The sequence below is a fragment of the Dermacentor albipictus genome, chromosome 9 (genome assembly GCF_038994185.2).
Source record: "Dermacentor albipictus isolate Rhodes 1998 colony chromosome 9, USDA_Dalb.pri_finalv2, whole genome shotgun sequence".
NCBI lineage: Eukaryota > Metazoa > Arthropoda > Arachnida > Ixodida > Ixodidae > Dermacentor > Dermacentor albipictus.
This window is the reverse complement of record NC_091829.1, coordinates 29,691,752-29,704,539: the sequence shown is the minus strand read 5'-3', so window position 1 is coordinate 29,704,539 and position 12,788 is coordinate 29,691,752. Positions and strand designations below refer to the sequence as shown.

Below are 12,788 nucleotides of genomic sequence, written 5' to 3'. Positions count from 1 at the left end.
TCTGGGCTTCTCAATGCCACTAACCATCGTCCTGCCAACCTGCGTCACTTGGTTAGGGACCCATGGTCGAATCGGTCGACCTGCTGTCCCGAGGGAATGGGGTTAAAAACACTTCCGTTGGAACAAATTGGGTCGCTGAGTGTATGCGCAGCTCTTCAATGAGAATCTTCTTCTTCTTCATCATCATCATCATCATCATCATCATCATCATCATCGGCCTAGTTACGCCCACTGCAGGGCAAAGGCCTCTCCCATACTTCTCCAACTACCCCTGTCATGTACTAATTGTGGCCATGTTGCCCCTGCAAACTTCTTAATCTCATCCGCCCACCTAACTTTCTGCCGCCCTCTGCTACGCTTCCCTTCCCTTGGAATCCATTCCGTAACTCTTATTGACCATCGGTTATCTTCCTTCCTTCAATCTTGAAGGAGAATCTTGAAGGAGAATCTTCAATGCCAGCTTAAGTCACTGGATAGGTGCCGTTCTTCAACGAAAAAAAAAATCTTTACCATCGTTTTCGTTGCTGGGCGAAATGAATCTGCCTCATTTATATTCATACAATCTTGTCCGAGTATATATATTTATACACGCGCCACGAGCGGACTACGCGGTGCTATATGACACAGCGTACGTGTCTAGAGGGATGACAATTGAGTCCACATAGTGAGAACGAAATGGGTATGGGATATCCTCAAACATGAGGGCGTAGACAACGAGTTCCTGGAGCTGTTGAGGGAGATAGGGACAACAGAGTACAAATCGTACGGGAAGACCGGAAAAGCACTGAAGTTGCGAAAATTCGCCGAGCACTGGAGCAAGCATGTCTTCCGTCTCTATTGGTATTGACGCTGCACGTTAAAGGCAGGAAAGACGACTGGCAAGCAGTGAGTTAGGTTATGATCCGTAATGGGCGAAAGGTGGAACAGAAGGTCCCTGGGACGGTGTATGCGGACGACGTATAGTGCTACTAGCGGACAATGCGAGGGATTTATGCACGGAGACTTGCGAGTGTAATTGGCAATTCAGCGACGAACCTAGGCCTTAGATTTAGCACAGAAAAATCGGCAGTTATAATCTTTAACAGAGAGACTCCAGCACTGACGCAGTATCAAATCAACGTGGAAGTCATGCCCATAGTCAAGCAAAATAAAAATACCTGGGCGCATACATCAGCGAAGAGAAGACCTACTCAAGCGTCCACCAAGATAACCTCAACTTAAAGGGAAGCGGAATGCAGCAATAACGAAACATAGATCCCTTTAGGGCTACATTAAAGACGAAGTGGTGCGTGGAACCTGGAAAGGAGCAATGGCGCCAGCCCTAACGTCCGCAAATGCGATTCCGTTGCTTACTGTAGCATATGTTGTCAGGGTTGGAAGTTAACTAAAGATCGCTATAGACCAGCGTAAAACCACAAAGGAAGCAGACCAGGGTGACATGGATTGGGCTGGCACAGAACAAAATTAGTTTTGAAGAAAGACTAAAGAACAGGAACAAAAAGATATGGCTGGCGAAAGTGCACATATATATCTTCCTCAGAAGTGTGGACACGGAACGGAGGAAGACGTAAAAAAGAAGTTGACCATCAAAACATGGTACTTGAAACTGTAAACAGACAACCAGGAGTCATCAAAAAATAAACAATAAAGTGAGATAAACAAAGACAGTGAATTGGATGCAAATGCTGGCACCAAATAAAGGCCACAAAGATTTACACAAAACGACAGGAAAGAAATCAAAAAGTAAAATCCGTACGATAACACAAAGGGCAGTGCCTTGCTGTGTGAAGCTCGAGCCGCGGGCCTAGGGACAAAAACGTACCGGAGCAAATATTCGCAACAACGCGAGGCACCTGTCCGCTGCAGCGAAACTCCGGGGACCAATCAGCACATCCTAATGGAATGCAAAGGTAGTCACCCGGCGAGACCCGTAGGCAACGTACACCTTCACGAAGGGTTTGTATTCAAAGCAGATGAAGCATTAAACCGCCAGGCGTCGAGTAAGCAAGAGGCGTTTAATGCTTAGCACGATGTATTATTTGTTACACTGCTAAGACATCCAAAAGATCTTTATTTTGTTAGACACGCAAGCGCAAGCAATAAACAATCAGCGATAGCGTTTCATTTACTTGAACTGGAGGAACGGAATGGCCCAACTCGCGCCATTCCAGGGAAGTTAACAGGAATGGAATTACGGGGATCTCCGATTTCCGCAATTGTGTACAAACGCTAACACACACACACACACGCACGCACGCACGCACACACACACACACACACACACACACACACACACACACACACACAAACACAAACACACACACGCACGCACGCACGCACTTAGTTTACGTAGAATATTATGTGAATTAATCAGTGCTATCGAGGATGAACAGTTCGGCGCAGCGAAGTGTGTACCAAGGACGTTGTGAATGTATCTGATGCAAAAGCGTCAAATGGCTCATTGAGCGAAAAAAGCCGGCGGCGTCTGTAGCAGTGAAACGGCACCTAAATTCCCATTGGCTGCGATCCCCACGGCACGAGCGCGCCTCGGCCGTGTTCCCATTGGCTCCGACGGCCACCGCGGCCAGGATTTCATCCCCCCCCGAGCTTGTGCTTAGCAGCGCGGCGCCGAAGCCACTAAGCGACCACGGCGAGTTGGGCATTACAAGTTTAACGGGCGATTACTCGATGAATGGTACTCTGTTCTGACAGCGCGCGTTTACGCCTGTCGCCTCGGTTCCTTACGCACCTGCTCCGTCGTCTGCGCAGTATTTCCGCGAGACGGTGCGACGGAAGGCCTACCCTCGAAGCGACTACCGTCTCCAGGACTTCAAGCTCCTGTCGTCAGAGCAGCTGTTCTTCTACGCTGTGGGCGAGGTATGCAACGTCGCGGGCGGGGGCGATGGACGAAGGTCGTGCGCGTATGCGCCCAATAAATCCTCGCGAGACTCAGTTTAAATTGCGCTGCACATTGCATTCAATCCTTACCAAAATTAACACGGAAACCAGAGCTGGCTGCTTCGGGACGAAACCTCATTGGACATATAATGCTTTCGCATTAATACGTGCCTTTTTCGAAGCGCGGAACTACAGGCCATTTCTTATGCTGGCACCTAGAAGACTTCAGGTTAAACCCTCTGGAACAACGCAAGTTGCAATAGCCTATAAATTTATAGAACCCTCCAGCTGGCACCTGTTTTGCTGTAGAGTTGGAGGGATCGGCAAGTGAATTTTACTAAGCGCGACAACAACAACGAAAAAAGCCCATACGTGTGCTCGACGCACAGCGCACGTTTTCTATATCTGAACATACCAAGAATGTGTGCCTACAGTATACTATGCGACAAAATAATTCCTCCTCCTTGGCTAACTTGACTGTCGAAAATGCATTACCGGAAGCTTTCTGGGGTCATGAATCCACTACTGCCACGTACAGCGTGGACAAAAACTACGTATACCCATTCGAGCGAAGGGTTTTTTCCACATGCCCAACCTCAGATGATTCTGCCGCAAAACGGTCTTCACCATATACAACCTCCATATTAACTCCAACTACCGCCGCAAGACTTCTCTGTATATTTCTTTCTCATTCGCATTAGTCGGAAAGTAAAGCAGTAATACTGACGAGTTATAATGCAAGCGCACTTTATTTTAACTTGATGTCACCGTTGCCAAAAGCCTGTAGGTTTAATGTTCGACATTAGGGACAGCATTGTCGCAATACAAGTGATTCCAGGAAAATACTAACGGACGACTAGGAGCGAGATTCAAAAGCGGTTGGGCAAAAGTTAGCGTATGCGCCCATTTCGTGAGCATAAACGCTATTTATAATGGCACACGTCGTATTTGCACATATCCTCTTGAAACGCGAAAAAAAAGGGCACCTAATGCAATGGCTTTGGAAACGGGATCAATTTAGATACGGTCCTGGCCGCTACCACGGCATCGGACGTCTTGTCTTAAAAAAAAAAAAAAGCAGCTCGCTCCGGCTGGCGAAAGACATCGCAGAACTGACGTACACCTCACACAGCGTTCCTTTGTCAAACACGACGCGCTAGGCTGGATACATTTGACGCGATCCCAGGACCTAGAAAAAAAACACTTACCAGCATCGGCAGCGCCTCACGAGCAGATGGCCACAGCGTATCTGATCGTGTAGCCATAGCCTGCAGGGAAAATAAATATGAGCGCCTGGTACACTTCAACTTGCGTACACAAATGCCACGGCGCCCACACTCTTCATTCATTAATGGAGCTAAGGTATAGATGTTCTGGCGAAATATCTCATCGTATACACCAGGAAGCTATCGCTTGACCTTGAAGCTCATTGATTTATGTCCTCACTCATTCGCAGCTGACTCGTTTTATTTCTGTATTTTGAAGAAACCAAGTTCAGGGAATATAGTCAAAAGCACGTCTTAGGACAGCCTGACAAAGTCTACGTAGTTAGGCAGATCCTGGCAGACAGTTTTGAATAAGTTGGTATGTATGAGATCACTGACAAAAACTTGATACGCCCAATGCAAGTAAATACAAACGTAACACCATGACTGACACTGCTCACAACACTAGGCACCAAAAGCTTCAAAAGAAAGAATAAACAATTGTAACACACAGTTACCCAAGCTTTATGCGCTGGTTTTTGCTAAATTTTTGCTCACTATAGAGCATGTTAGGCAGCTTCAAAACGCACTGTTTGCTCAAATACAACAGCTAGATAGTATAAAAAAAGTTGATGAAGTCTCCTGTGTGCATAGTTCATTCTAGTGAAAACCTTTTTTTTCTTTTTTTGCCAAAGTACATGGTGATGTTACATTGGGCTACAGGCAGATGCATAGATGTTGCATCCTCGATTGCGAACTCACGTGCCTCAGGGGCTCTATTCGAATTAGTCACATTGTGGGATAAGTATGTCTAAACCGCTGACATGTGGTTGCAATTACATTTTTCTTCAGTCACGAAGGGAACTTGCGCTAATTTTTCAAATATGATTAAAGCCAGTGTCAAACACAGAGTGTACAAAGTTGGTCTCGGGAAGATATACGTCTTGATTTTTAAAGTTCAGTTAAAGAAATAAAATCATCCTGGATATTCCACAAGAACTTCCTCTTGGGCAAGTTCATGCTTAGGCTTAGTATACATGTGGTTCTTGGGTCAAAGTACAGAGTACGGAGCAACGGAACCCGATCCTGTTCCTTCGTTTATTGATGCGTACTTTGCGCCTGTAACAACGCCAGTAAGCATTCTGGACCACGAAAGGAGTCTCGACGTCAGCGTTAACTGAGGAGCATGCTTCTCCGCTCGGCTTCGTGCTATGCATGAAGTCGCCATAGCAACAAGGCAATCACAGCAAGAAACTGTAGTAACGGACCGTAACACAAGAAAGAAAAGAACGAAATTAGAAGAAAAACTCCCTACATACTCCAAGTGGGAAGACTGTTACTGTTAACGCCGTTAACGCCGTCAACGTATCGAACTTTTGTAGAAGAGTTACTAGGCGAGGTGGACATATACGCCGCTAAAGAGACGTGCTTTCATAAATTTGATTAACGGTTATCAATTACATGTTCTACGACAACCTTAGGTGCAGTCACAGTTTAACGCATTCCCATTAAATGGAGGCATTGAAAATCGCACCCAATTCGGCGTATTTGTAAAAACTGTAATGAGGAAGACGTCGGGGAACAAATAGGACACATAAAATCCACATACAAACAACCCTATGTTGGAGTTTCATTAACACGAAGCTTCTTTACGTTTTGTACTAACTCTGTATTGATTTGATCGAATTTATAATCACCCTCTAGTGAACCTGCTCACCGCCAATAAAAGAAGGTCAAATGAATAGAATTAACATTTACGTCCTAAGAAACGTATTGAGCATTCTTTATAGTCAGCCCTTACATCCGCACGATAGCCTTTTACTTTAATCTCTGAGGAATGATTAGAATTTTCGCTTTTTTTCCAACGTTTCTTGAATTTCTCTTTGCAATGCATTCGTGACAGCTAAAGTTCACGGGTACATAATGCAAAAAAGAGGTGAGGCGTGCAGACAGGACACAAGAGTAGAGAAGTGGACAACACGAACGCCACTTATGTGTGTCCGCTTCTCTACTCTTGTGTCCTGTTTGGGCGCCTCACCTCTTTTTTTTTTTTTCATAATGAATCCTTACCAACTAGCTCAGCTTTCTGTCGTTCTAAGCTTCGCGGGTACACATTGCTTTTTCAACACAACAGCGCTCGGTAGCAAAAGCTCTTTCTGCATTTACACGAACCTAATAAAGTCGGGTCGAGTCCACTATTAGCGGGGGGGGGGGGGGGGGGACCGGTTGCGAAGTTGCTGTAGAAGCGCTAGGAGCTCGGGCAGAGCGAGAGTCGAGGTGAGTCCAGTCAATCCGCCAGGGAGCGGTCTGTTCACTCTCCCAACACGCTTGGCAAGGTGCATGCAAACGCGGTCGGATCGGGCTGGGTCAGCTAGACTTGCGACTCCATCCGCTCGCGTCGGGTTGATGTAAGCGAGGATTCCGAAGCGTATAACAGCGTTTCCGGCGTCAAATCGAAGTGTTTAGCGGGACAAAACTAAATTAATTAAGGGCCTCCCACTAGATCTGGGTATTGCGATCAGGCACGCGCACATTACACACATTATTCCCGGGCGACGATCGTGACTGGTAACGGCACGTTCGAGTGGGTCGTACGAGAACCATCTGGCAGTGCTACGAAAATCGTAAAATGTGGCTTTAGGTTAATATTGCAAGAATAACCGCGTATAGTAGTCATACTCTGGTGTCATCGTTACCAGTGGAGCCCGGTTATAGGCTAGCTGTAATGCTTGGTTACCTCGTTACGTCACCTATGTGGTGCTTCCAGGGCACTCTGAGATGACCACTCGAATATGCGACAAGTGCCACGCCGGTTTACGCAACGAAAACCGGCCGAAAATTCGAACGAATGACCCACCTACCCTCGTTCTCGAAACGACGCCGCGATCCTCCCGCGAAATGACGTCACACGCTGTGGCAGTTGACGTGACACACCCGAAGCGCAATAATGGACAGCAGAGGCGCGAACTCCGGGGATTCCCGTCAAACGCAGAGTGCGCTACACCGATTCTGGATATGCGCAACGAGAACATAAAATAGAAGTAAACAGGCAGGGGTAGCGGGACCGGAAATCCTGACATGGAGCCATGGCGAAAGAAAGGATATAAGAAAGCTAGGAGGGAATATTGCGTCACGCCGCCCAGACATGTCTCCCCTACTCGCGCATACACGTATGCCATGCGGACATTTAATTTGCTCCTATCTCGGCTTTAGTACGAGGCCCTCTTTAATAATTCCTGCAGAAGCTCCGTAGTGTCCCCTAAGAGGCGCTTAGTGTCCATTGTAAAGCCGAAATTTCTTGTGTTATCTCGCGAGCAACCCTATCAGCGCGAGCGCAAGAGTTCTTAAAGGTCATTATCGCCAATCCCGTGGAGTAACATTGTACAGGTTGGGTTGGTCAAAATTTATTTCCGACGACGGACGTAATCGCGTTATTGGTGCGAAAGCATCAAATGGCTCATTGAGCGAAAAAGCCGGCGTTTGTCATCTGGACAAGCGAAAAACGGCACCTAATTTCCCATTGGCTGGCACACCACGTCACGAACGCGCCTCGACGGAACAAAGCGGGCGGAAAGGGAACAGCTGCTGGCGTGATAGCGCGCCAGGTGTTGCGTGAGGGGAGAGGGCACATCGCCGCGATGCCACGTCACCCTCTCACCCGACGCCACGTCACACTCTCTCCTTGTGCGCGGAAGCTCTCGCCTGCGTTCTAACTGTGCCTCGATGACCGCTACAAAGAAATGAATGCATAAAGCAAAACAATAAATTCGAAAAGAAATACGTTAGCGGTAGCGCGCTTCGAACCTACGAAAACTACGCATCAGAAGCCGAGCGTTTTATTCACTGGGCTAACCCAGCGCGTCGTCTGGAAGGCGTTGACCGAGTGTCTGAATTTTGAACTTCTCGCTTGCCCGCGAGGAACCCGCACAGCGGCGGTTGAATGGGCAATTACGCTTTCGCATTCACGACTCGTAAGAAATGCTTACGAGTCCTCGGATCTTTCTTAAGTCCAGTTTCGGTAATACTTTAGGCAGGTCCTTTATTGCAAAGGAAAAAAAATAAAGAAAAGCTAAAACCGTGTGCATTTGCAAGACACGACTAAGTACGGCTAAGTGTGTGTCCCTGCATGCACGCGTGCGTACCTGCGGCGAGGTCGGGTTTGTGGGCGTCCTGGAGTATGAATGTTGTTACTTAATTAAATTATGTGGTTTAACGTGCCAAAATCATTTTCTGATTACGAGGCACGCCATATAGTGGAGGACTCAGGAAATTTCGACCACCTGGGGTTCCTTAACGTGCACCTAAATTCTAAGTACACGGGTGTTTTCGCATTTCGCCCCCATCGAAATGCGGCCGCCGTGGCCGGGATTCGATCCCGCGACCTCGTGCTCAGCAGCCCCCAACACCATAGCCACTGAGCAACCACGGCGGGGGAATGTTCTTACTTAAAGTGAAAGTTAAAATGCAAAGTATCGATGGATTCGTAAAGCTTGGAGGGACCTCCGTTGTGGAGGAAACTTGATTATGTTTTCACCACCAAATAATCATTAGGTGCACCGAAATTTACGTGCGCTAGCTTTTTCAGCCCGTCCCAATCCAAATATACGCCCTCCGCGGCTCGGGACCGAACCCGGGCCACGTCCTCGAGTTCACCAAGAGAACGCCGTATAGCAGCTGGGCTACCACGACGACTGATATTTGAAGCCCACAAAACACCGTTGTCTGTGTGTGCATGCTCGGCAATACGTGATCAGCCAAAGAAAAAAAACGAACAGAAAACGTTGCAAAAACAATTCCACTTCAAGTGCGTTTGCGTGGATTTGAAAAGCAGACTGGGAGCGTAAAGCGGGAGGCAGTGGATTAACGAACGACTATAGCCTGACCCTCGTATACAGGAATTCTGCGAGCGTTGGCCAAGCCCCAAGACAGCCGACGGAAGAGCGACGCTGGAGCGGTACTCGCAGGACGATTTTTACCCGAACCGAAAAAGGTACGTGTGGAAATCGCTTTTTTTCCCCTTATGTGGCATTTTGCATTCTCTCGTTGCTAAATATTTAGCGCACCTGTGCCCGAGAAAGAATAATAAAGGAAACGGCGATTTATTAGCGAAGTCGCGCACGATGTTACCAATGTTCGTACACATAAACTCTGTACGCGGTAACATTAGTACAAGTACAATCGCATTCAATATGAGATGACACCATCCCGAGGTGTTTCCTACGTACTCGCTTGTGTAGACCGTTATACCCGCTGGCCTGAACGATATTCTCTCACTGACCTAACGGCACTTACAGTGCTTTACGCGTTTGTCAGTGGCTGTATCTCGCGCTTCGGATGCGCCCAGCGTTGTAACGACCGATCGCGGCCTACAGTTCGAATGTGATCCCTACCACGGATTCACGTGCCTGATTGGCACCCGCCATATCTATCCTATCGCGTATCACCCATCGGCCAAAGGAATGGTTGAACACGTGCACCGTCAACTTAAAGACCGCCTTGATGGCCCGCCAGGCTCGCTCTTGGGCTGAAAGCTTTCCTGTCGTCCTGCTAGGTGTGCGCCCCTCTTTCAAGGAAGACCTCGGCTGTACGGCTACGGAGCTGTTCCGTGGCACAACGTTGCGGTTGCCCGGTGAAGATGTCGCACCAGCTACTGTTGCCATGCCCGATTCAGACAGTTACATATGCCCACCAGATCCGCTTCCTGTTTGCAGGCTTGCGTCCTTGCCCTAGTAGAGCTGCATCCTCCAGTAATGTTTTTGTCAGCGAAGACCTGCCTACAGCGAACCACGTTTTCCTACGGCGTAAGGGCATCCGACCATCTCTTATCCCTCCCTATGAGGCCCATTTCATGGTACTCAAGTGGACAGAAAATACTGTTACCATCGACCTCAACGGACGTGAAAAACTCGCAGCAATAGGCAGGGTCAAACCAGCTTACCAAGCGACCTCGCCGTCATAATTCGCTTTCAACTTTTTGTACAAACTCAAAGAAACACTGTCCGATGGCCCCGGAATCAAACGTTTTCTTGGGCACCGCCGCTCTTTTCAGGTTCTCGGGTCTTACGCTCGCCGACTCACCCGTTGTTGTAGTGGCCCAACCTCGGTCCCTATACTTTCCTTGACTTCGTTCCTTGTAGGCTTTTTGTGGTCGTGATTGCCAAAAGCGTCTCTGACGCTTTCTGTTTGAACAAACGATCACAAGATGTTGCTACCATCTCCACTGTCACTTTCCACGATCCGGTTTTCTCGGGGTTCCGTCAAGCGCAATGCCTACACCGATTAGGCCGCACCTCTCAATTCTTAGTGTGAAACTCCGCGGCTTGCACGAGATCTCGCGACTGTTTTTAGACCGTGAGTCAATGCTCCTCTTCGCAAATTACTCCCCCAGGTTCAGCGCCCGACGCCATGACATCACCTCGCGACGCATTTGGAACGTTCACCGCCCACCGTGTGACCCTTCCACGACCAGTGCGGACTAATATTCCCTGTTACGAAACGGACAATCCAGACGAGGGGCTGTTCGCGCTTTTCTTCCCCGTCTCCCTCGCGTGTTCACAAAACTTTCTGTATGGAAACGATTATGTTGTACAAAAACTGCATGCAAAGGCTCCTGCACAAAAGCTGTACGCAAAAGCTTCTGCGCGCAAAAAAAAAAAAAATACTCCTCTATGCAAAAAAAACAGAAAAACTGCTCCATGTGGGAACTTTTGCATGAAAGAAGTTTTGCGTGCAAACACTTCCACAAGGAAAAAAAAAACTAAGAAAGAAAACTCGTACACGCAACAACTCCCGCACGCAACAACTCCTGTACACAAGAGCTCGCCAACAAAACTAGACCATGTATCTTGTCCGGCGTTTCCGTTCCTTCACCGTGTTCTAAAATAAAAAAAATAAAAAAAGAACGCCCCCCGCGTTGCGACGTCGGTGCAGGCTGACCAAGGTGTTCGACAGCATGGAGCTCCTGCACGAGACGTTCCGCTGCCTCTCCCGCGCAGCGTGCAAGGTGCTCGTGTCGGACTACCCCGAGAACGACACGCTGCAGTCCTCGCTGAGCATCTTCAGCATCTTCTGAGCTTTCCCCCTCGGTCAGCGAGGCCTTGGGTGATATATTCTCGCCAGCGGACGGACTGCTGTTCTGCGCTTGTCGTCGTCGCTCAGTGACTGTAATATGTATATAGTTGCGCGGCGAAGAATCTTTGTGTTTTTTGTTGTTGTTGATATCGTTATACGTGCTTATGCAAACTTTCTTGTTTGTGTGTCTGATTTTTCTGCAGAGCGGAAAACGCGCACAATAGAGAGAGAGGGAGGGAGGGGGAGAGAGAGAGAGAAACATTATTTCTGAATGACTACAAGTTCAAGTCGTCGCTATTTAAGAAGTGGGCCCCTGTTATGGCGCGGAGTCCAGTTCAGAATAAACTTCAAAAGCAGGTAACGCTACGGCGCCAGCCTAACACACTTAACAAATCAAGGTCAAAAGAGTCAAAACACGTTCTCCCAACGTTTACGATGCCGTCGCTTCCTCGTCAGGGCTTTGACACCACGCCGCGACACAAACATCGGCCCAGCTATAGCCGCTAAGCCCAGCTCGCTATCGCCACTTCGAGAAGCAGTACAAAGGCAGAGAGAGCTTTGTGCCGCACTGTCCCACTGTGCGTTATAGTAACTGCGCTTGGGGCGAAACCAAAACTGCAACAGAAAAAAAAAAACTGCACATTAGTTCGCCAATCAACGGAATACCAGTCCGCAGCCTGTACTTCCCTTCATTCCCATAATAGTAGAACGATCGCAGCGCCGAATTTCCCTCTATTTATAGTAATGTGATAGATGGATGTTATGAGCGTCCCCTTTGGAACGGGGCGGTGGGTTGCGCCACCGAGCTCTTGCTATTATACTGCGTAATGTCCTACCTAGGTTACACAACAACAACTACAACAACAACAAAAACGAAGAAAAAAACACCAAGAACTCCCACAACCAAATTTTCTGATCCCGTAATGCGAACTGTGCTTTTGCACGTCTCCGTTTTTTGTCGCTTCCCTACTGTTTTTCCATCGATTCTCCAATCGCCTCTTATGAAACTCTATGGTATAGCAACCGTCGTGGCGGCATCTATAACTCCACCGAAAAAGAAGCCCCACCGTGTTTCGTTTCACAGTCGCAAGAGGGCAGCAGCCGTGCGATCGGCAAGAGGTGGGAGGGAGGGAGGGGGTTCTGTTTCTTGCGGTGTTTTGAGTTGTTGCGAACGCTGACTTCAGCTTAATCTTCCGCGGTTCCGAGTGACGAAAGTCAAAAGAAAAGTTTCGGAAAAAGAAAAGCTCACCCCACTGTCACGAGGTTGAAGCAAGCATTGCCGCTTTCTTGGTGCAGGAAATTAATCGACCGACTAATGGATCATCAGCGTTCATATTTATTAAAGCCATTACAAAGGTGCGGTTGAACATGCACGAAAATACTCTGTAGCTCAGTACTGCAAGGACATAACCTTGCAAATTACTTCAGCTAGCACGAGCAGAAATTAATCTACAACTCTTAATTCTTCCACCTTGTGGATTTCCGTGAAATATATATAATTAAAGGGCCACGGCGCCAAATTTTCGAGCTGCAACTATGCATTGCATGTTAAACCGCACGCGTTTCATAACTACATGGTAAAATTTGAGAGAGTTTGGTGCCATAGAAAATTTT

General features: G+C 47.9%; 2 protein-coding genes across 11 annotated transcripts in view; one reads left to right on the top strand and one right to left on the bottom strand.

Moving 5' to 3' along the window:
• The window catches only part of LOC135917981 (uncharacterized), an 81,509-nt gene extending 70,160 nt beyond the window's left edge, over positions 1–11,349 (top strand). For 2 of the 4 annotated variants that reach the window (XM_065451636.1, XM_065451634.1), the window contains 3 exons: positions 2,770–2,877; positions 8,999–9,093; positions 11,034–11,349. In XM_065451636.1, coding sequence (XP_065307708.1) covers positions 2,770–2,877; positions 8,999–9,093; positions 11,034–11,175 — 345 coding nt within the window. In that variant the 3' untranslated portion in view covers positions 11,176–11,349. Of the gene's footprint in view, positions 1–2,769; positions 2,882–8,998; positions 9,094–11,033 lie in introns of those variants that run through there. The other 2 variants (XM_065451637.1, XM_065451638.1) reach the window with 1 other exon arrangement.
• The window catches only part of LOC139049833 (uncharacterized), a 349,117-nt gene that overhangs the window by 59,626 nt on the left and 276,703 nt on the right, over positions 1–12,788 (bottom strand). For all 7 annotated transcript variants that reach the window (XR_011508596.1, XR_011508599.1, XR_011508580.1 and 4 more), the window contains one exon: positions 4,107–4,166. Coding sequence is in view for 2 of the 7 variants with exons in the window: in XM_070525656.1 (XP_070381757.1) it covers positions 4,107–4,166 (60 nt within the window). In the remaining 5 variants the exon portion in view is untranslated. The remainder of the gene's footprint in view (positions 1–4,106; positions 4,167–12,788) is intronic.